General features: G+C 35.1%; 1 protein-coding gene across 4 annotated transcripts in view; it reads right to left on the bottom strand.

Annotated features, from left to right (window-relative positions):
- The window catches only part of LOC145252493 (matrilin-1-like), a 55,105-nt gene that overhangs the window by 16,573 nt on the left and 13,719 nt on the right, over positions 1-24,813 (bottom strand). For 3 of the 4 annotated variants that reach the window (XM_080111930.1, XM_080111931.1, XM_080111929.1), the window contains exon 2: positions 8,450-8,706. In XM_080111930.1, coding sequence (XP_079968056.1) covers positions 8,450-8,675 — 226 coding nt within the window. In that variant the 5' untranslated portion in view covers positions 8,676-8,706. Of the gene's footprint in view, positions 1-8,449; positions 8,707-15,696; positions 15,803-24,813 lie in introns of those variants that run through there. The other variant, XM_080111932.1, reaches the window with a different exon arrangement.

The following is a 24,813-nucleotide window of genomic DNA, read 5'->3' as shown; positions in this document are numbered from 1 at the left end:
GCAATTAAATTGTACTATAAACATTAATAACCGAACCATTTTTCATAATGGCAAGAATGTTTGCTAAGGGATTGGGTGACTGGATTTCAATCCTTGGTCGAGTCATACAAAAATTTTAAAATGGTACTTGATGCCTGCTTGCTAAACACTCAGTATTGTAAGGGGATAATCAAGGGCAAGTGGAGTAATACTGGGAATGGAGTGGCGCCCTCCCCTACACTTCGGTGGCAGCTAATTGAAAGGGAGCCTACAGGTTGCCCTCGACTATAGTTGACCACTTAGCTTCACTTATAAGTAATGTTAGATGGGAAAAGCTTTTGTCTGTAATGTTCTTGTTGACAGAAAACATCTGTGTCTCTTGTAGGTACGTTGTAAGTAGTTGGCTAAATGGGTAGTGACGTCTCTCTGTTTCTTTCTCATTTTTTGTTTTTTCAATTTTGAAACTACATGAATTTCACTTCAAAGTGACTCTGTGCTCACTCTATTCTCCGGACTTGGCTCTGCGACTACTGACTGCACACTTTCAAAGAATGCTCCTGGGAAAGAGATTTGGCGCCAATGAACAAGTGATAATGGAAACTAAGGCGTATTTTGAGGCCAAATACAAATTGTTCTACGAAGAGGCATAAAATTATCGTTGGAGTGTTGGAATAAGTGTATTTTGCTAGAAAGAGACTTGTGTCAATCAATAATGTTGAAGGAATCGATATTAGTTGTTTTATTGATTAGAACTTATTTATTTATGTGCTATATGAAAGAAGATAACATTTATTTGGATGGTTAGAATATTCTTACTCTTTAGCTGTATAGCAAACAGCTCGATAAGTTCTGGGCCTAATACATAGATGTCGCCACTAATGAAAAATACGTACATTTTTTATAAAGCAAGAAACATCAAACGGTCCATGTCAGAACTGGAGTCTGATTGAATTATTAGTTTACAAATTACACTTATTTAAATAAATTATTAATTTACAGTTATGAGGTGCCTTCAATAAGTTTCCAGACTTTTTTCATATGGACACTTTTATTGAAAGTACACGCATGAAACTCTATTCCTCTTCGAAGTAATCTCCTCCAGCTGCAATGCACTTGTTGTACCATTCCAACAATTTCTGGAAAGCCTAGAAAGTCCTCTCGTGTGAGCGTGCTAATAACTCTCATCACAGCCTCTTTCATTTCCTCAACTGTCTCATGATAACAGCTTCTAAGGTTTTCCTTGAGCTTAGGGAATAACCAAAAGTCACAGGGAGCAAGGTCTGGACTATAGGGAGGGTGAGGAACTGTCTTGATGCCCATCTTGGTCAAATAGTCTGTGACAAGGATAGTTGTGGACAGGTGCATTGTTTGTTATATACAACGTTGTTATATATGGGTCGTGGAATTGCATTCATCTGCAAAAGATTTAATTTGCATATTGTTTTAAACACTCATTTTAATTAATTCGCTATTATCATTTTTTTTTTTTTGCTTTTCTTATGGGATGATCATCTTTAGTTAACTATTACGTGTAATTATATTCATGCAGATATTCTACATGATTTATACTTGTGTAATATTTGCGTTAAAAGGTTATAGCAAACAGAAAGCTCTTTATATATACATTTATGTATGCGTATGTATATTTGTTTAAAAAAATTTGCCTAATAAACTCCTCTGTCAGTTTTTGGTTTACAGACATGAAACTTAATATGTACCCATACAAAATTTTATGTGTGGGTTTTAACCGGGGAAAATCTATGCAAAAGTGTGAAAATTTAAAAAAATGGAATTTACCAGATGAAGGTCGAACGACAGCATTATGAATATCCATGCATAACGTAATAGCTATTGGTTTATATTTTAAGTTTTAGCCTTGCAGCAAACATCTCATCATAGCTCAGGCATTAACGGTAAAGGTAAAAGTAAATTGTAAGCTAAACGTTTTGGTTTCAATTCTTGGTGGTGGCACACGAGTCATTGTTTTAAACTTTTTAAATCATTACTATACATTGGGTCCAATATAATGTAATAATAAATACGAAATCTGCATTAATCAAAATATCATATTTAAGTGTATTTTACAACCGGGCAATGCTGGGTGGCCTTGCTAGCATAAATATAAATCTCTACTATTACATAAAAAGGAACTTTGTGTGTGAGTTCGTTCCTTATAGACTCGAAAACAGATTTTTATGAAATTTCACACAAATGTACTTTATGTGCCTGGCAGTGTTCTTAGATAAGTTTTGTATTGGAATGTCTTTGATAAGTATCGATAATCGATACTCAAAATAATCTGATGAAAAAAAGAACAAGTGATTTTGACTAAAGTTAACACCTTACACAATCTAACATAACAAGTTCATTTGAGAAGTTTTATTACTACACAAGCAGTAAGGTCAGGCATATAAAATCAACAGTAGTTTCTTTGATATGACAGGGGCACATTTAAAATGGATGTTTCTGTTTAGAGCACAATTAAAGCATGATACTTGACTTTTGTATTTTAAACTTTAATGCATGCCATTATATATAAAAATAATTTTATAAAATTAACAGCAGGTTCTCTACAGTGCAATGTAAACTGCAATGTGTTGTGGACTAAGTCACTGTGTGAAGTTTCTTTCCGATTCACTGTGATGGGTTCCCAAATAAAGCGGGCAATCAATCGATTTGATTGAAAAATGGTCGATTTCGACAATAAAAAAAATCGGGCCAGGATCACAGTGTAGTATCTGTTCTGATGCTGTAATTCACCTTTTCTGTCTTTGGCTGGTGGAGGAAGAATCTTTCATGGCTAAGACAATTTTTTTTTTTTGTTGTTGTTCCTATCCAAAGTGCCCCTTTTTGGGGAACTGGATTTTCCCCACACTAAAAACCGACCTTGTGTCTAACTCTGCCCTCATGGGAAGGCAAGTAAATCGGAGCAAAAAAAAAAAAAAATGGGAGTGTGAAACATTCGGTGATCATCATTCCATCCCGGGCAACGTCGGGTCACCCTGCTAGTAAACAAATAAAACGTTGAAATAACCGTTACGGAATTAAGCGATGTTTTTGTTTATGTAGTCCAAGGCCGAACACGTTTATAATCTGCGTTCTTTGTTAGTCGTTTGTGCTGTACACACAAATAATAGGGATAAGCCTAGAGATTAATTAAAGAATATACAGACTGATAGGACGGTGGCCGCAAATAGGATTAATTTTATTTTTCCTCACGCATCCTTCATGACCTACTTATTTGATAGGAGTGAACCTTCATGTGAATTACAAGAATCTGTCTTCTATAATTATTGGCAAGAAAAGCATTGTTAAAGAAGAAAGGAGAAGCAAGTTTTTACTAATATATGGGTTTTACTTTTTTTTTTTTATGTAAATGCAGTCATTTCTTGTTATGATGTGCAGACCGTTTCGATCATAATTGATTTCATCAGGAAAGAAAATTTAAAAATTAAAAAGGTACAAAACCATTTTAATTTTATATTTTCTCTCCTCTAAAATGTATATATATATATATATATATATATATATATATATATATATATATATATATATATATATATATATATATATATATATATACAGTATACTGTATACTCTGTCCTGTGGCAGTCATCTGCACCGACAAAGATTAGTAGAAATAGCAAAAAGAGTGGTTGGTTCTACACAAGGCCTTTATCACTGTAAACAAATCATCTATGGGGATTTTTTTTATACAAAGGAATCACCACTTATACAGGTCCGAAGGTCACTCAAGGATAAGGGTTAAAGAGTGTACAGTGATCAACACTGTTGGAGAGCCATGATTTAATATACTGTTTTGTTTTTAAATCCCCAAAACAGTGTTTCATGGTAAACAACTGATGATCCCTTAAATTAACATTGGGACTATTGTGAATTCGAGAGAGCAAGTTGATGCAGTGATTGCAGGTGATTAAATGACTTACTAACTAAATAGTTTTTCAACGAATGATAAACGTAAACATTGGACAATCTATAGTTTTTATGATTTACTATTAGATTCAAATTAGAAAATATTTATTATTTTATTGCTATTTTCTACAGTGGAAGATTTAGTTTTAAACAAAATAAAGTAAAAATGACAATAAAAAGAATCGTTTCTGACATCGGAAAATAGGCACAAATTTTTTCCGATTCTGATACCAACTCTGATACCCCCAAAATATATACATATCAATGTTGGGGCAATTTATATATATATATATATATATATATATATATATATATATATATATATATATATATATATATATATATATATATATATGTATAATAGAATATATAGCTCTATAGCTCTAGGTAATTACACCTATAGAGCTTACCATAACTGCAATACTTAGGACACAGCACCTTTAAATATATTTTAATGAAACTTTGCTCATTTAGACCCTGTCTATTACACTTTATAATATATATATATATATATATATATATATATATATATATGTTTTATTTTTTATTCCCGTTTTTTTCTGTTTAGTTACATTATTGTTTCAGCTACTCGACCGTTTTTCGTGGTGTAGTAGCCTCATCAGACTTTACAGAAGTGTTTGTTTATGGAAGAATTTGTTATGGAAGAATGGTGTCAGGGGAGGGCTGCGAGAAAAGCGGAAAAGGAATATATATATATATATATATATATATATATATATATATATATATATATATATATATATATATATAAAATAAAATAAAAATTACAATTAGGACTATCCACTTATTAAGTGTTTCCTTTTCAGATTAAATATGTTTTTAACTCCTTTTCAAAGTGTTTTTTAACATGCTTTATTAACTATTTGCTCTAATATATATATTAGTGCTGGGGCTATTAAAATATATATATATATATTTGGTGTGGGGTGGGGTCACTGCTTATCAAGGTCTGGAAGTAACTCAAGGGGATAAGAGTTAATAAATGTTCCTATTTACAATGCCTCCCCACGGGACAGAGTTAGACACCAGGGTCGTTTTTTAACGTGGAGAAAAGGAACAAAAATAAAAATTTTCTCAGTCGTGAAGGATTTCTCCTCCACTGACAGAGAACAAGAAATTGAAGTGCAGCATCTGAAGAACATATACTACACTTTGATCTTGTCCTGAAGACCAATGTTAGTTAGATGATGAGACAATATGATTAGTAATGTTGAAATCTGAAGAGAGCTTGATTATTTAAGAGGATGTTAGGGTTAGGGTTGATTATTTAAGAGGATGTTAGGGTTAGGGTTGATTATTTAAGATGATGTAGCTACAGTCCGCTGGAAGCAGCTTCACAGACGAACAGTTCTAGGAAAGACACTCTGCACGTGGACATTTCGTTTAGTTTTAGGCACAGGTAGAAAGAGAGGAAGTTATTGTAGATAGACGAGTATTTGTTGTGATAATTTTATGAGAGGGGAACACCATAGATTGGAGCTCAGAAGAGCATCTACCATAAAAGTAATGATAGATCTGAGACATTCAATGCTGCCAAGATAAAGCTTGTTTCCTTCAATAATTACAAGAAACCTTCTCAACCACTAATAGCTATGACTTATGATACATTACCTGAAAGTACTTCATTCAAACTCTTTGGTTTAACGTTTATAGGGAACATGAGTTGAACAGATACATCGGCATTGCTGTGGCTGCTGTGAGAAAGGTAGGCTCTCTCTACCATAGGTACGTCTGTAGACTTATTATATTTCATTTTTATCTTAACTGATACAACGGAGTGGTCAGAGGATCCCAGAGGAGATAGAACGGCACATGAGCATAGCTCAGGGGAAGTGGAGAGAAAAAGGTCTACAAGGCTTGCATACTGACCGGTAGTATCGGGCACATGGGTGGGCTCGCGAACAATCTAAGTGAGGTCATAGGCAATGGCAAAATCATGACAGAACCTCCCCTCATCATCAGTCTTGTTTGAGTGGGTCAGCCATTCCACAATATGGACATTGAAGTCACCGCAAATGTGAATATTAACGCGGGATGAGCAGACAGGATGTGGTCAATTTTCTCCGATATGCTCTTAAAGATAGTAACTCCGCTGTTGTGGGGGCAATAGACGACAAATATAAATGCAGTGATGTAAGCAAGTGCAACCCAGAAGCACATATAAGGTAAATTAGGGTCTTCTCTGGAGATATCCCTGCCACACAGGAAGCCATCTTTAATGTAGGCACATATTCCATGCCCATGGCGATCTTGGGGGTCAGATTTAGATGTTAAGTTAGAGTATCCATTAATTATGAACTCATCTAGGGAGGTGGTCGACCCTATTCCAGTTTCGCTTTGAAAAACTATGTCTGGTTTTGTCTCCTGTAATTGGGTTTCAACTCTGGAAGGTTGGAACGTAGACCCCTGACGTTGGAGAAGGAGACATGGTAGTAGGGGTTCTAGGTTTATTCGAGGTTTTTTTTTTTGAGATATTTCATGTTGAGGATTTTGGGATTTGTGGAACAGGTCAGCATACTTGGTTAGAGCAGTACAGAGAGGGAAAGGAAGAGAGAAAAGATGGGAAGATTTTTTTTTGTTTTGTTTTTGTAGCACATGATAAGGTAAAGCCGTAATAATTACCCACTAGTATGGCATCGAGAGGCCCCACCAGCGACTACTGCATGGTCCAGAATCCATTCAACAAATGGCAATACAGCAGCCCCAGAACTTTGCACCTGCTGATAGGACAGCCTTCTTAGTGGTTAATCAAAGGTTTGGGTCCCTGACTATCAGTCCGTTAACGTCAGCCTAGATGAAAACGTTTACCTCCAGCACCCTTACTAGTGACATGGCCTCAAGGATAGACATAGAGACAGAAAATTTCCGACATTTCAGACTACTGTTCACAAAGTACTACCGACCTGGGAAGCAGCTTTTTCTTCAGCCTTTGTCAAAAAGATCACTCATTGGAAATGAGGACTGAGGGACAAAAAAGAAGAAGCGAGAGTTACTGGAGCTGCCGATAACACATCCACTGTATTATCTACTCTCCATTAAAAAAAAAAAATAAAAGTTAAGAAGGACTTATTAATATCTACTTAATATAAGTTCTTTGTCCCATTCCCAGTTTAGGGTAGTACTTGAAGATAGTTTCCCCTCCCATATTAATCCATGGAAGTTTTTTTTTTCTTTGCTTTAGATACCTCGAGGTAGAACCTTCCGGCTTCACCTTATGATTAAGTTCCATTAATGGGAATTGTGAGGCCGGCTTATGTTTTTTGGATTGGAGAATGTTATTTAAGTACTGGTTTTGGGTAGTACCAAGCATACTTGACAAAAAAGATTTAAAAACAAGAAAATTAGCAGAATAGGATAAGTAGAGTTAAGTTGTTTCGAGTTTTAAATCAAAACTGCAATAAGAAAAAAATAAATTAAAAAAAATATAAAATAAAAATAAGCAAACAAATATAAACATATATTTTTATTTTTTATTTATTAATTATTTATTTTTGTTTAAATAAAGAAAAATTATTAAACAAAAGACTAGATGTAATCCACGGGTGTTTGCACAGAAACAAATATTTAATTTCACGCACTAGAGCAGATTAGGAAAAAAATGCAAGGGAGGTAATGCTAGTTAAAAAGATGATACCATGAGAGTGACCTCCCCTGCATCGGGTAATATGATATGAATTCAAACACTAAGCAAAAAAACAATATTAAAATAAACACGCATAAATATAGGAATAAAATTATGTAAAATTATATGATAATCGGAAAAAAAACAAATAGAAAAAACAGGGAAAATTAAAACAAAAATAAATAATTAATAAATAAAAAATAAAAATACAAAAGTATGGGTTAAAACGGAAAACTATCTTTACATAACACCAAAAGATGGAAGAAATGAGGAATCATGGCTGTGGAAATCTTTTTACCCGAATACGATGTCCAGCATGTTAAAAATATACCATTTGTTGTAAAAATCTAATGGATAAACATCTGAAGAAGTTGGTGGAGACAGGATATTTTTACGGAAATATAAATCGTAAAATTGCCAACTCATTAACGAAACAGCTGTAAATGGAAAAATCCAGGAAATAAACAAAGGTTATAAAACAGAAAACGTGAGTCTTTGAATTTTCAACAAAATTTTGCACTATATATGCTCTGTCCCTATTAAATAGACACATTGAGCTTAACTCAAAATTAACGGTGAATGGTTTTAAAATAACAATCTAGACCCGTTAAACGAAAACGGTATACATTGAAAGTAACGACATTTCAAAAACAAAATTTAAATATATATATATATACAACATATCAACTTCTGATTATCGAATACTCTCATGACTGTTTACTATGTATGCCCACCGATTTGGCTTTTATAGGCACTTTTATAGGCAAAACTTGGAATGAGATCTTAGCAATGACTCTATGACATTTGTGTCGTTATAAATAGGCACACCATAAAAGTTCATTTTGATTTTTTGTTTTCCTAAATAAGTGCAATTGAAATTTTCCAAATACTTACTGATTGGAACAATTTCGGACAGTCTCGGACAGTGAACACCACCATTTTCTGTAGGACGAAGTACTTTCCGGTGTCGTTCAACCATTCCAAATGCACGGGGCTGGCTCCATTCACTCCAATTGGTAACAAGGCAATCAACTGGATCATTTTGGAAAAACAGGGCACCTGGTGTGAGGATTTGCAGTAGGACAAGCGTAAGATCCAATAATGTGGATGACCGCCCCATTTTCCTTGGAATTCCCTCTCAGAGGAAGATGCTGCCAAAATAAATATAAGAGTTAGGAGAGTATTGCAGTTTGCTTGAAGCATTGTGTGTCTTACAAATTACTAGTAGGGATCCGATGTCGCCTGGGTAAAAAATTGTAACATGTTTCTACTAAAACTTGTATCCTTCTATTCATCCATATCCACCTTTCTATCTTACGCCTTTTCCTCCTTCACTCAGCCCATTCCTCTTTATTTGTGCGTGCACACACACACACACACACACACACACACACACACACACACACACACACACACTTTTATAGAATAGATTAGTCAGCATTTTATTTCCAAATTAGTACAAAATAACACTAAACCCCTCCTCCCTGACGAAACCCAAATCAGTTGATCCTCAGAGAATGAATATATTTTTCCTGAATTTTAGATATTATTCATCCCGGGCAATACTGATCAAGAATATGCCAATTTTATGTAGTTTTTGTTTTGTATTTTTTTCTTTTTGGTGGACATACAAACATACAAGCACACAGACAATTGCCCTTCATATAATAGACTAGCAAGGGTACCCAGCATTGCCCAGGTCATATAAGACAAAGTGAAGAAAAGTAGTTGCGTTTGAACACATTTAGAAAAAAAAATTATGTATGTTTTCCTCGTTTTAAACTCAATTATCAACAAATGCCATTAAAAAGGTTTAATATCAGTTATTTCTTTGTTGAGTATGGACTTATTGCTACTTTTTAAATAGTATTTTTAAATTAAAATCAAGTTTTATGGCATAACAAAAAAGAAAAGTTTGCAAACCACACAACGTTCATACGTGTGCAAGGAAAACAACAAAGCATGTACGGTTTCAGCGTCCCAAATTCACTTTTCAAAAAAGAAAAATATCAGAAAAAAAATTTTTTTTTTAAATTCTTTCAACCCTGTTTAAAAGCAAAAGCTTACTGAAATAAACGTTTTTAAAATATGTTGAAAATAAAACAAAAAACAAAATGTCTGCCGTAATGTGGACATGAACACCAATGCAAAAAACTAATATTTCTCAGTAAATGCTCTAACCCATTGGGCCACGGCAACAGTCATACCATGACATTGCAAATTTATATATATATATATTAGTGATAGGGCAATTCCAATATTTTTACCAATTCTGATACAATTACCAATTCCATACTAAATTCCTGATTCCCATACAATTACCGATTCCGATTCTTTATAAATGTGTTTTGGGGTGATAAAACCTGGATTTGTGCTGTTAGATAGCGTCATCTCTTCAGTTAGCTAGTGAGACACTTTGTGTCATTATGCTGTTCCAGGTTGTTAGACGCTGACTAGATTAACTCTGGCCAATATTTCCTGGAATCCAAATCCAGTCGAAAGAAATCTTATAAAAAGAATCAATTACAAGCACTCTCAAAAAAAAAAACAAAAAAAAAACCCCTAGACATTTGATAATTATAAATATTTTCTGACCTTCTCAATAACTCGGTCTTCCTTCTAAACATAAACTAGATTGAATTAAGAATTTGCTTATCTCCCTTTGACCATTTGTAGATATTTTTTGTATTTGTTTGTTTTTATGTAAAATAAATACTTTTTATTTTTCTTTAAACTTTAAGTTTTATTTTTTAAATGTATGTTGCATCTTTAATACCCTTAAACTCAAACACGTAACTATATATATATATATATATATATATATATATATATATATATATAGTAATAATATGTAGTAATAAATAGTGACATTTGCATTTAGAAATAAAGATAAGTTTAAGGCTATTAAAATTCGTCCTAGAATTGCCTGCACTGACAGAATTCAGTTGTAAAAAGTTACAATCCTCAATGTGGGCGACCGAAAAATACAATTGCAAATTACTTAGGACTTTTACTCAGTCATGACTGACGGAACCAGACCATGGCATCGCCAAGGATTAAATAAAGTTCAAAATTCCGTGCAGATTCCTGAGTTCGACAGAAAGCATGCTACCCCTATGGATTAAATAAAGGGTTCCATTCGAAATTCATGCAGATTCCCGAGTTTAATATGATACACCTAAAGATTGGAAGTTAGATTGACAGAGATGTGCCAATGACACTCAGGATGAAGATTGGACGTTAGATTGACTGAGATGTGCCAATGACACTCAGGATGAAGATTGGAAGTTAGATTGACTGAGATGTGCCAATGACACTCAGGATGAAGATTGGAAGTTAGGTTGACTGAGATGTGCCAATGACACTCAGGATGAAGATTGGAAGTTAGGTTGACTGAGATGTGCCAATGACACTCAGGATGAAGATTGGAAGTGAGGTTGACTGAGATGTGCCAATGACACTCAGGATGAAGATTGGAAGTTAGATTGACAGAGATGTGCCAATGACACTCAGGATGAAGATTGGAAGTTAGGTTGACTGAGATGTGCCAATGACACTCAGGATGAAGATTGGAAGTTAGGTTGACTGAGATGTGCAAATGACACTCAGGATGAAGATTGGAAGTTAGGTTGACTGAGATGTGCAAATGACACTCAGGATGAAGATTGGAAGTTAGGTTGACTGAGATGTGCCAATGACACTCAGGATGAAGATTGGAAGTTAGGTTGACTGAGATGTGCCAATGACACTCAGGATGAAGATTGGAAGTTAGGTTGACTGAGATGTGCCAATGACACCCAGGATGAAGATTGGAAGTTAGGTTGACTGAGATGTGCCAATGACACCCAGGATGAAGATTGGAAGTTAGGTTGACTGAGATGTGCCAATGACACTCAGGATGAAGATTGGAAGTTAGATTGACTGAGATGTGCCAATGACACTCAGGATGAAGATTGGAAGTTAGATTGACTGAGATATGCCAATGACACTCAGAATGAAGATTGGAAGTTAGATTGACTGAGATGTGCCAATGACACTCAGGATGAAGATTGGAAGTTAGGTTGACTGAGATGTGCCAATGACACTCAGGATGAAGATTGGAAGTTAGGTTGACTGAGATGTGCCAATGACACTCAGGATGAAGATTGGAAGTTAGGTTGACTGAGATGTGCAAATGACACTCAGGATGAAGATTGGAAGTTAGGTTGACTGAGATGTGCCAATGACACCCAGGATGAAGATTGGAAGTTAGGTTGACTGAGATGTGCAAATGACACTCAGGATGAAGATTGGAAGTTAGGTTGACTGAGATGTGCCAATGACACTCAGGATGAAGATTGGAAGTTAGGTTGACTGAGATGTGCAAATGACACTCAGGATGAAGATTGGAAGTTAGATTGACTGAGATATGCCAATGACACTCAGAATGAAGATTGGAAGTTAGATTGACTGAGATGTGCCAATGACACTCAGGATGAAGATTGGAAGTTAGGTTGACTGAGATGTGCCAATGACACTCAGGATGAAGATTGGAAGTTAGGTTGACTGAGATGTGCCAATGACACTCAGGATGAAGATTGGAAGTTAGGTTGACTGAGATGTGCAAATGACACTCAGGATGAAGATTGGAAGTTAGGTTGACTGAGATGTGCCAATGACACCCAGGATGAAGATTGGAAGTTAGGTTGACTGAGATGTGCCAATGACACCCAGGATGAAGATTGGAAGTTAGGTTGACTGAGATGTGCCAATGACACTCAGGATGAAGATTGGAAGTTAGATTGACTGAGATGTGCCAATGACACTCAGGATGAAGATTGGAAGTTAGATTGACTGAGATATGCCAATGACACTCAGAATGAAGATTGGAAGTTAGATTGACTGAGATGTGCCAATGACACTCAGGATGAAGATTGGAAGTTAGGTTGACTGAGATGTGCCAATGACACTCAGGATGAAGATTGGAAGTTAGATTGACTGAGATGTGTCAATGACACCCAGGATGAAGATTGGAAGTTAGGTTGACTGAGATGTGCCAATGACACTCAGGATGAAGATTGGAAGTTAGGTTGACTGAGATGTGCCAATGACACTCAGGATGAAGATTGGAAGTTAGATTGACTGAGATATGCCAATGACACTCAGAATGAAGATTGGAAGTTAGATTGACTGAGATGTGCCAATGACACTCAGGATGAAGATTGGAAGTTAGGTTGACTGAGATGTGCCAATGACACTCAGGATGAAGATTGGAAGTTAGATTGACTGAGATGTGTCAATGACACTCAGGATGAAGATTGGAAGGATTAACAAACGAAGTGTGAATTTTATGAAGTAAAATAATCGCGTCATCATTTGACACGTTTGATTTGGGCAAGAAAAAAATCAGGAATAAAAGAGTGATCATGACTGCAAATGAATTACTACGGATGTCTATCCAAAAAGTAAGACCTTTTTTCTTATAAGCTTAAAAACTAAAATGTTTAAGTGTTACAAGGACGGGAGTGGTACTATTAAAACGAGCGACCTTTTGTGCTCCAGAATTTATTTATATATATAGTTCCCACGATTATCAATACACTTTTCCAGGAATTCAATGATGCATCTCTGCTTCTGATGCACATCCATGACAGGTGTTGCTTTCTTGAAGTCTCGAACCGTCAATATCTGTAAAAGATAGCTGAAACTTTCAGGTATTGAATTCATAAGTTCAGTCATCATAATAATGCGATTTGCAGTCTCCTATGACCCATTTGGACGGAATGAAAAACTATGAGGCATTACTTTTGGAACGTGCCTTATATTTCTTCGACCATAAACAGTGAGAAATGATTTGTCTTTCCTTAATTGAAGATTTATTGATTTTTTTTTTTTTTTTAAAGCTGAGGAAGAAAGGACTTAACGAGGTGATAAGCACAAATCCTTAAAATAGTGTCTTATTTTTTTCCATTCTTTTTATTGAATCTTGATATAAAATTTATAGACTTAATTTTAGTTTACACAAGGACAAAAGATTTTGGCACTTAATCAGGATGTGAATAATAATAAGAAAAAGAATAAGAATAAGAATAAGAATAATAATAATAATAATAAGAAGAAGAAGAAGAGGAGGAGGAGGAGGAGGAGGAAGTGTGGTGTGGTGTGGTCCCTGACTTTGTTTGATGATAGTGGTCAAGTGGTTAATGAGACGGACTTACGACCTGGGTGTTCCAAGTTCGAATCCAGTTCCCACCACAAAAATCACTTTCACTTAGGATGTTGGCAAGCTTCTTGTGGCCCCTCCTGTAAGAAGCCGAGGTCTTTCTAAAAATAATTCTGACTAGAAAAATATGGGGAAACCAATGCCAACAATAGAATCTTCGGATTGAGTAACTTGAGTAAAAGAACTACTGCATGAAACGATTGAGATACAACTATACAACAACGTGGTCCAAGATGTACAATTATCCAATTGCCTTGAGACTATATCACCCAAACTTTCATAAAGAATCAATCACCTAATAGCCATTTATAACTAAAGGGATTCTTGTGTTAATAAGGACTCCTGCCCTGCAGCATTGTCCAGGAAGGAGTATTTCCCTATGTTGGATGGTAGTCTTTGATATTATAGATGTTGAAAAAATATCTTTCATCTCAAGCAAAAGCCTTATTGTGTTTCTGAATGAGGACTGATAATTTGTATTATTTGGAGGTAACGATGGTCAAGTCGCTGACAACACGGACTGACAACCTAGTGTCACAGGTTCGAATCCAGTTTGTGCCACAAAAATCATTTTCACTTAGTGGTCCCTCCCGCAAATAAGCGCTGTCTTATAAGAAAGAATTATGACTAGAAAAATATCAGGAAAACCAATGCCAATAATTAGAATCTTTGGATTCATATGATGATGATGATGATGATGATGATGATGATGTACAAGGTATCGTCTTTGAGTATTGCTAAGAACCACACCAACAATTAATATAAATTGTTTATCAAAGTTACCTAATGGCAAAAGAAAAAAAAAATGAAGAATATTAAGCGGAAGTGCATGCATATCAAAATGGAAATAAATTAAACACTAAGAAATATTAGGGTCACTAACTAGCAAGTGCTAACTTAATGTGAACAGTGTTTTATTAATGAAAAATCAAGTAAAAGTGAATGCATCTGCACAATCTAAGGTTAGTAGTCCGTTATTAAACAGCCATTATGTGCTTATGTGCACAATCACGTTGACACACTGGTTCTCGCCAGATCACCGAAGTTAAGCAACGTTGAGCCTGGCCAGTATCAGTTTCCTGTTTTTCTAATCCACGTTCTTGAGTTCTTATTTTGTGCAGTTTACGAAGAGTCCAGAGTGTCTTACCAAAGGTTTCTTCTATATAATTTTGTTTCAAAGTGATATTCTTCTCGGATGTTCTTTTTTTTATCATTGCTTTCATCTTTATTAATTTGATGGCGTCTGCTATCAATGTAATACTGTAGTCGGCTGCCCCCTCCTCCCGCCTGCTCGCATGTGCTAGATACTAGAGAGAAAAAAAATAATAGGAATTTCTTAACAAATGAAGACTGAAGTGGCATTGTTAAGCAAGGTAGGGCTGTTATTTTAAGACAGAGTAATGAACAGGAAATCAGTATCCAAGAGATGAAGGGAGCCACAATCTAAGGTTAGTAGTCCGTTATTAAACAGCCACTATGTACTCACCAGATCACCGGAGTTAAGCAACATTGAGCCTGGCCAGTACCAGATAGGTGACCATTTGGGAAGACTAGGTGCTGTATGTACTCTCTGGGAAGGTTGGGCGTGTGGCCAGCACCCTCACGCTGTAAAAAGAACTCCTTGCTACAAAAACATCTACAAAAGTTGTAGATGGCCTATGCCCCTCCAGGGGCTCAAGGGCTATAGATGTGCTTATGTGTCATGTTTGTCGAACCTGTCCCAAACTAATGACTGGTACCTTGTCCATTTTATGTGATTTCTGTATGAATACATGTAAACACACACACCCACACCTACAAGGAACATATATAACCACTAGATGATACGAGCATCAGTTTCATGCACATGTATATTTATATAGATTAGACGTGCATGAACACACTATATACACTTGTTATACATCCCACAATACAACAATAGAGTCAGTCAACATCTTACTTCGAGAGTAGTGCACTACATGTCCATAGTCATTAGTTTCCTGTTTTTCTGATCCACGTTATTGAGTTCTTATTTTGTGCAGTTTACTAAAAATCCAGAGTGTCTTACGAAAGATTTTTTTTTTTGTAATTTAGTTTTAAGGTGATATTCTTCAACGGTATTCTTTTTTATCATTGCTTTCACCTTTATTAAGTTGAAGGCGTTTGCTATCAGTGTGATAGTATAGTCGACCCCGCTCCTGCCCTGCCCGCATGTGCTAGGAAGTAGGAGAGAAAAAAAGGATTGGAATTTGTTCACAAATGAAGGCTGAAGTGGTGTTGTTAAGCAAGGTAGGGCAGTTATTTTAGGACACAGTAATGAACATGGGATTGGTCAGTATATTTTAGAATTAGTGTGCAAACGTTTTTTAATTGTATTGTTTTTTTTTTATTAAAGTATGACTTTATATTTATTTACAAGCCACTTCCTCTTTCCTTTCTTCGGATTGTAATGAAGAGCAAGCCGACAGAGGTTAAACAGGCTTTCTAGTGCAGACGGGATCAAGGGGTCAAACAAAATTAAACTGGTTGACTCCAGCTTAAAACTGGAACAACCTTGACAAGGACGAGTGTTTTGTGCATAATGACGTGTCAGTGACGTAGGGACCCATATCCTTCCTCTACCCCTAAAATATATAAAAACGCACATCAGTCAGTTAGAATTTAGTTTAAGTTTAGAGTCGACAGTTGTCAGTTATTCTGAGAAATTTCTTGTGAAAGCAGCGAGAGGTAGCAATGTATGACAGATGAGTTGACAGAGAAATTCCCACCCTCCTTCTAAGGATAGACAAAGAACAGAGGCACGACTTTGACCATGAAACGAATAAAGTTCCAATTGTTCAGAGAAATGAAATTTGCGTTGTTGTTACTAGCTTTTGTTCCAGGGGGAGCCGACACGATCAAGAGATGCTGAGACAAGATAAAAAGATATATTTTGCTTTGTTCTTATAAACCATCTCAAAAGAGCTGATGCACCGTAAATATGAACAGTGACTCAATATAAGTAGACACCTCATATCCTTCCCCCACCAGGGAGTAGTGCACTGTATATGCATAATCATTAGTCTCCAGTTTTTCTGATCCACGTTTTTGAGTTCTTCTGTATACTTTCTTTTCAAGGTGATATTCTTCTCAGGTATTCTTTTTTATCATTGCTTTTATCTTTATTAATTTGATGGTATTTGCTATCAGAACACCCATCATCTTTGCCCAGTGTCCTCATCACATTATGAGGTGTGGTCTCTGGTCTTAGTAGCGATGTTTTGGATGACGATAGTGCCTTTGGCATTGCCAACAACCAGGCAGATAATCAATATAAGTTATTTATAAAAGTTACATTATAGCGAAGAAAGGAAGATACTGAATATTAAATGGACGTGCATGCATTTTAAAATGGAAATAAATGAAACATTAAGGAACATTAGGGTCACCTGTTGTAACAGAACGCGAATGCACTTATGGAAACTGAATGTAAATGACCGAGCTGTGTGTGAGGTGACATCACGGCAAGAAAAAAGGAAAAAGATTATAAAAAGAAGGTGTGTACAGATCGATGATCATATTAGAGAGAGGACAGAGATAAACGTGTTACACGCATGGGCTGAAAGCGACAGTTTTGGGAAATATCCTGGAAATAAATGTCTGTTGTTTCAATGGAAAAAAAGTGAGTCGTTATTCTTTGTCAATTGTTTCTTGCGACAGTGTCTGCATATAAACTGATACAACGATACTACAGACTTGAAATTTGATATATAGAGTATTCAGACATGTGGAAAACTTTTTAATCAGTTTTAATTTAGAAAAAAAGGGCTTCTAAGGAATAAAAATTGAAAAATTGGTACTTGGGGGAGTCAGACTTTTATCTGTTTGTTAACTGTTTCACGACTTTGCATGCACGAATTATCCACATTATGTTAAGAATAAGTAGGTTTGAAGACACTTTTTGCAGCCCATGTCAAACTGGCCTAATGGCTACCGGACTTAACTCACTATCTTTAGGTGATGGTTTCGATCTCAGCTCGAGTTTTTTTTTCTTTTTTTTTTTTATTATTACGTTTTATACCGGGCAACGCTGGGTACATCTTCTACTAAATATTATAAATGTGACATTCACATAAACAAATCCAAAGATAAAAATTCTTAATTTACCATTTTCAACAGAAGAATTTCACCCAAGTAAAAAGAGTTCTAGTTAATTAGGCCGACAACAATGTTAAACCACGTGGTGCCTACAGTTGCGTATTTTCACTGTTTTCCGCTTCTATAACTAAATATCTTTTATTATTATTTACTCACTAGGAGTGGTGTTCTCTGGAGTCTGAGTGAGAACAAGTCTTCCCAGATTTTCATTACTCTTTTGATATCCTTTGCAAAAGAATTTGCATTATCGCAACAGCTGCTTACCATTGATTTCTAGAAATTTCTAGAATACCTTTATTATTATTTACTCACTAGGAGTATTCACAGAGGCCATCATCATCTCTTGTGGTGTTCTCTGGAGTCTGTGTGACAACAAGTCTTCCCAGACTTTCAGTACTGACCACCTCTTTAGATAACCTTTGAATAAGAATTTGCATCATCGCAACAGGTGCTTACCATTGATTTTTTGTTGGCAGCGACCATTGGTGTTTACTGGAATTTGAGTGGCAATAAGCCTCCCCAAGGTCATAGTCATCTTTGCACTTATTCAGCAGAGGTCTAGTTAGTGCTTTCTCTTCTCGGTCTTTCCATCCTCTTTGACCCTCCTCACTGTGTGTGACACCGGTTTATCATGACACCCACCCACATTTATTTATTTTTTTTTATATGTATTGAAAATTCGAATACATTATATATATATATATATATATATATATATATATATATATATATATATATATATATATATATAAAGCTGAACGTCTGTGTGTGTGTCTGGTCACGAATAGGCTCCTATATGGTTGACTATTATAGAAAACTGATCACATATAATGATAGAAGATGTATCGAGACACAGGAATGGGTATGTTTGATCTGGCATAATGATGATTCATTAAAATTGTGGGGTCTACGTACGCGCCTAGTCCACAAAGTATGGAAATAAAAATTTAAAAAAAAAACGTTTACAAGTGTTTTTGATATAGATGTACATAATAATACTTTGATAAGTATGTTTTAACTTAGATAGGGATGGTATAATAAAATTGTGGGGTCTGCGTTCACGCCTGGCCTCTATAGAATGGAAATAGGCAAAACTTTAATAAAGACTTTTCATATCTATCTGCGTAAGTATAATTTGATAATTATGTTTCAGTTTGAAGAAATATGGTATAATAAAATTATGGGGTGTTCGTCCGCGCCTGTCCTCCATAGAATGGAAATATGTCACAAAGTTTAACAAAGTTTTTTAATATAGATCCACAGAATATTGTGATAAGTGTTTCAGTGTGAACAGGTATGGTATAATAAATTATGGGGTTTATCTATTTTATTTTTATTTTCATCAAATTTTGCTTTGGTTTTGATACCCCCAAATTCAAAGCTATCTCTTTACAGCCCTTCCTTTTCATAAGCTATCATACTTTCATAAATCAGAGTCCATTTTCTGTAGGCTGTTTTTGAACCCAGTCAATGACGGATACTTTTGCTAGTGTGTGTGTATATATATATATATATTCTGGGTCTTTTTCTGGGTCAACGGCCAACTAGCACCATGTATATTTGTGTGTGTGTGTGTATATGTGTATTGGGGTAGAGAGGGCTCCCGTAAGCCGTGGTGAAGGCAAATCTCTAATTTAAAAAAAACATAAAGCGGGAGACCAGTACCCGCATTAAGCTGGTCTGCAGTTTAATTTGTTGCTGGCTATCTTGCTCTTGCTTGTTGCTGGATCTCAACATTTTGAACCGAGAGAGAGACTTAGCTGTCATACAAAGCTAAGACTCTGTAACATCATATTTGTATAGATACTCCCTCAGACATTTGGAATCATGGATTTTAAATGTCTGAGGGAGTGGCACTCGTCTAACAAGACGTTGCAATCATCATATATATATATATATATATATATATATATACTCACTAATGTATTTTTCTAATTTAGATAAATTTAAATATGTTGCTCTCTCCTTTAGCATATATACTACTAAAATAATTTACCCCTTCCACCAAGGGCTGTTTTTAGCTGTTTCACTCTTGAAAAAGCCTGCATAAGACAGACGAAATGCCGGGCTTTTAGGTTTTCGTCCTCTATTTTTAAAAATCATAATTTTGTATTATAAATGTGTTATTCATGTAAACAGATCCAAAAAAAAAAAAAAAAAATCCTTAATTTGTCGCTTCCAACAGAAGAATCAGTCCAAATGAAAAGAGTTCTTCTTAATTAGGTCGACAACAATGCTAAACCATGTGGTGCCTGCAGTTTCGTATTTCCACTGTCTTCTGCTTCTCTCCACTAAGCTCCTCCCTTTTCATAATTATGCAAATTAATATGGTAATCGTAATTTTGGTTTTAATCTTCTATTTTGATACTGTATATGTTTGGAATATGTGTTTAATACATGAGCTGTGAATTAAAATTACATATATTCTAACAATTGTCACATATGAGTAGAACAACTATTAAATGCCTCTAGCAACTGCAATGGCCAACCGGAATAAATCCTCGACAGGAACATTTCATAGCGATCCCCGCTTTAACACCTAAGCATATGAAGAACGCGTACGTACATGACGTCGGGATGCGACCACCGCACACATAAAACCAAAGGAACTATGTTACGCTCCCTCATGTAGAAATACAGTGAACAGGCTGGAACGTTCGAGAAAGCCTGTATATATAGATTTACCCACCAAAATCAAATCAGTCTTCCCTACCAAATTCTCAACTGCAGCACGTGCTCCAGGAGACTCTGTTTATTTAGAGCCCCCCCCTTGCCAAACTTTCATGAAAAACACTCGTCTAGCCAAAACCACTATCAATAATTCCCCCCACTCTTTATCTGTGCCTAAACCTAAATGTAGATTCCATGAACAAAGCTTCTTTCTTAAAACTGCACACGATTGCTTGCTTTCCAACTGACTACAATCTAACTGTCTTCAAGTCCAATGTAAACAAGTTCATGATGAACTGTCTTCCTAAGTAATCCAATTTACAAAATTCCCACTACTTATGTTTACTACGCTATAATCACATCGACTAACGTATACCCATTAACCCTTATCTTCGAGTGGCCTCCGAGCCTTGATAAGTGGTGATTCCTGTGTAAAAAAAAACAACAAAAAAAAAAAACAGCACCGCCAAGAATGCCACAGAAAAACAAGTTCTTTCTTCAATACTCAGCATGGAAAGTTACCACATATAACGAGGACTCAAACCTCCTTTTGAATATTCTTATTTCGAACTACTGTTCTTATGAGATGAACACGATCGCACGCGCGCGCGCGTGCACACACACACACACACACACACACACACACACACACACACACACACACACACACACACACACACACACTCGCTTATATGATTTAGGAACTGTTTTTCTCCAAAATAGCCACATTGACTTTTAAGCCCGCGTGTGGCACACTTATTATACAAAAATCTAATTCCAAGCCTCATGCTATTCTCACAATAATCCTCACTTCATTAATCTTTCATCGTGGATATTCAACACAAGAAAACTCTTACGTTGGAACAATTTAAATTGATATTCCTAACACGTAAATAAATGTTGTTTATTTCATGTGTACTGTTTCTTATTTTACTTTTCTAAGACACACACGCACATTAAAATGTATAAATTTATTTGCGTGGAAATTACAGCATTCACCCACACCAAACCTCTTGGGTAAAAAAGCAGGACGCTTGAGAAATGGCCGACGTGACTAAAAGCACATTTTTTTTTTGTCAAAAATATGCATTTTTGACCAATCAGGGCTCGATTTAAAAAAAAACTTATTTTTGCAAGCCTCTAGGAGCCGCTAAAGAAATATAAAAGGCACGAAGAACTTCTCTCGCCAGAGAAAGCGGTAACCGACACCAACAGCAACGCTCGTCGTGTGAAATTCGGTAGTTGAAGTGACAGCTTTTTTCGCACGTCAAAGAGCATTGCTTGACTTTCTCTTTCTCTCACTTCGCCCCAACACGTAGTCGAAATTTTTCTCTCACGCTCTCAAGTCTTCACCTACTTCCCCCCTTCCTTCTTTCATACAGATTGCCACCTTGACGCACACTAAAAAGTAATTTCTTCTCTTTTAACGAAAATAAACAAAAGTTTATTTTACATTATTTGGTAGTGTTTTTTTTTTGTTTTTATTGTTGTTGTTGTTGTTGTTGTTGTTGTTATTATTGTTATTTATTTATTTATTTATTTTTGTTTCAAGTGATTTATGCAAGTCCCCAACAATTGTTAATACTGCAATTTTGTGTTCTTTGTTGAGTGTCGTTATTTTCCGGATTTCATTTTTATTCCTTTATGTAGGGATGTTGATTAATGAAACCTTTTTATTAATTGGCGATCCCATTAAATTTACCTTTAATGGTCCCGCAGATACATTTTTACTCTCGACTTCACTAAAATTGCGACACACGCAACCTTGGTCCTATAAAATGATAAATCCCGATTATAAATTGGTTATCCTACCGATCTTACATTCCTTTAAGTGGTGACTTCGCCGTGAGTCCATCCTAAGCCGTTAGTTTCGTAATTTTTATTTTTTGGAATCACAGTGTATGAGAGCCCCCCCCCCCCTTCCAAACAAACATTTAGAGGGAATCATTTCATAAGGTCTATTTTTAGATCAAAGTGTACGAGAAAAATATTTCATTAGATCCATTTTGGTCGGACATTGTAAAGTGGTTTTATGATGAGAGGAGGCGAAAGACCAATCGCTGCTTGCAAGGACCCCCCCCTCCGCCCTGACCGTTTTGTTTCATCAAGCAATGGTTAGCAGAACAGAAGAATAAGGAAAAGAAAAGGAGGTACTAGTGCACTGCACTAGTACCTCCTTTTCACTAGTACCTCCTTTTCTTTTCCTTATTCTTCTGTTCTGCTAACCATTGCTTGATGAAACAAAACGGTCAGGGCGGAGGGGGGGGGGTCCGTGCAAGCAGCGATTGGTCTTTCACCTCCTCTCATCATAAAACAACTTTACATCAATAAGTGCACTAGTAGTGCACTTATTGATCCGTGCTGAAATAATAACGTTATTATTTAAAAAGCCATTCTTAATATGGGGAGGGGAGGATGTTTTGTATCTATTCTATACTTTAACCTTACAATTGAATAAAAAAACGGCGCTTGTACAGTTTAGTCAAGACATTAAAAAATTAAAATATCGAAAAAAGTTTAAATTGTATGTATGCGTTATGGAACGAAGTTCTCCGAAAAAACTTTCACTTAATTTCATCAAGTAGTTCTTTTTACAGCGAAAAAACAATTTGTTATGATACCGAGCAAAATGTTTGATTTTTAGGAAGAAAGGCTATTAATAAAGATGGGGAGGGGTGTCAGCGCTTTAACTGGAATTATCTCCCTTTGGCATTTCTAAAATTCAAACAAAAATTTTGGAAAATCCAATATGGCTGCCTTCAACGCGCTCTCATAAAAACGTGTTTTTCCGCTGTAAAAAAAAAAAAAACTACTTGATGAAATTAAATGAAATTTTTTTTTCGGAGGACTTCGTTCTATAATGCATACATACAATTTAAACTTTTTTTTCGATATTTTCATTTTTTAATGTCTTGACTAAACTGTACAACTACCCAAAAAAATATCATAAAACTTTAATTAAACTTTGAAATACGATTTAAAAAATAGCGCGGATCAGTAAATGCACTAGCACCGAAAGGGAATTCTGTTGAAAACGACACCCAGAAATAAATGCTACCTGTCATAGATTTGGATATTTAACATTTTCCTGTCACGACCATATCAAAGTACCTGAAGACTGTACTGCACTAGCAGTGTCAGAAACCAGGCTTAAGAATGTGTGAAAAAAATTGAATAATTCGACCTCTTATTTTTACAAGCTTATAACTACTTGAAAAATGTAATTGAAACTCTGATTTTTTTAATTAAAGAAGCAAAGACCAAAATTTAAAAAAAATAACAGGTTCAATAGCAAATTATGCAATATTTGTTTTGTTTTTTTAAATTGGTTTTCTTTAAAAAAGATTTGAAGAAAATCAACGGAATTTTACTTACTTTGGTTACAAAAAATCGATATAAATTCGAAAAAATCACTTACCTATAAAAATACTATTGAATGTTTAGTTCGATTCTTCATTGTTCAGAATTTATCCATATTTATATTTTAAATTCCATTTATTTTTTAAATAAAAGAATTTTTTAAACGACTGTTTGAAAAAAGCGCCATGACGCAACGATTTTTGCATCTTTAGCGAAAAACCGGAAGTCGCCATTTGTCGTTGTTTACTTACAGGTGGACAGAAAGGCAGTAAAAACCACACGTTCGTGTTAGTCGTCTAGCCTTTTGCCAGAAGAAATGTGTTCCCATAGTTTAAAAAGTCAAACTTTACTTATAAGATTTTGCCTTAAAAAAAAAAAACCTTCAGGAATTTTTTTCTTTTCTCAAAGAAATACATAAATTTTTTATTTATTATATTTTCATTCTTTTTATCGAGTGAATTTTTTTTTTTAATATCTAAAAAAAGAAAACATTGAATGAAATAGAAAAAATTGTCGTCATCGTCCATGTCAATATAAGCAGAACATAGGCTTCCAATTAAAAAAAATCAACGTGGTTTTTAAAAAAAGGGTTTTACACTTTAGACTTCACAGGTAAATTTACAAAAAACACTTCTTTTTTTTGTTTTAAATTTTAATATTTTATTTATTGATTTTTTTTTATCTTCAATTTGTGATATATAAAGCTTTGGTACATAAATCAATTATTTAAATTTAAATAGACATTTCAAAATGTGGGGGGGGTGTAAAAAAAAACGTTTGTCTAAAATATTATATTTGGTTTATTGGAAAGAGCATAAAACTTCACAGTGACCTTGAAAATCTCGCAAAAAATTGAACCAATAGAAAAATTTTGATAGATTTTTTCAAATTTAAAAATATTTAACTCGTA

The sequence above is a fragment of the Euprymna scolopes genome, chromosome 29 (assembly GCF_053919585.1).
Source record: "Euprymna scolopes isolate OS-2025 chromosome 29, ASM5391958v1, whole genome shotgun sequence".
Classification (NCBI taxonomy): domain Eukaryota; kingdom Metazoa; phylum Mollusca; class Cephalopoda; order Sepiida; family Sepiolidae; genus Euprymna; species Euprymna scolopes.
The sequence above is the reverse complement of the archived record's forward strand: the minus strand, read 5'-3'. Positions and strand labels throughout refer to the sequence as shown.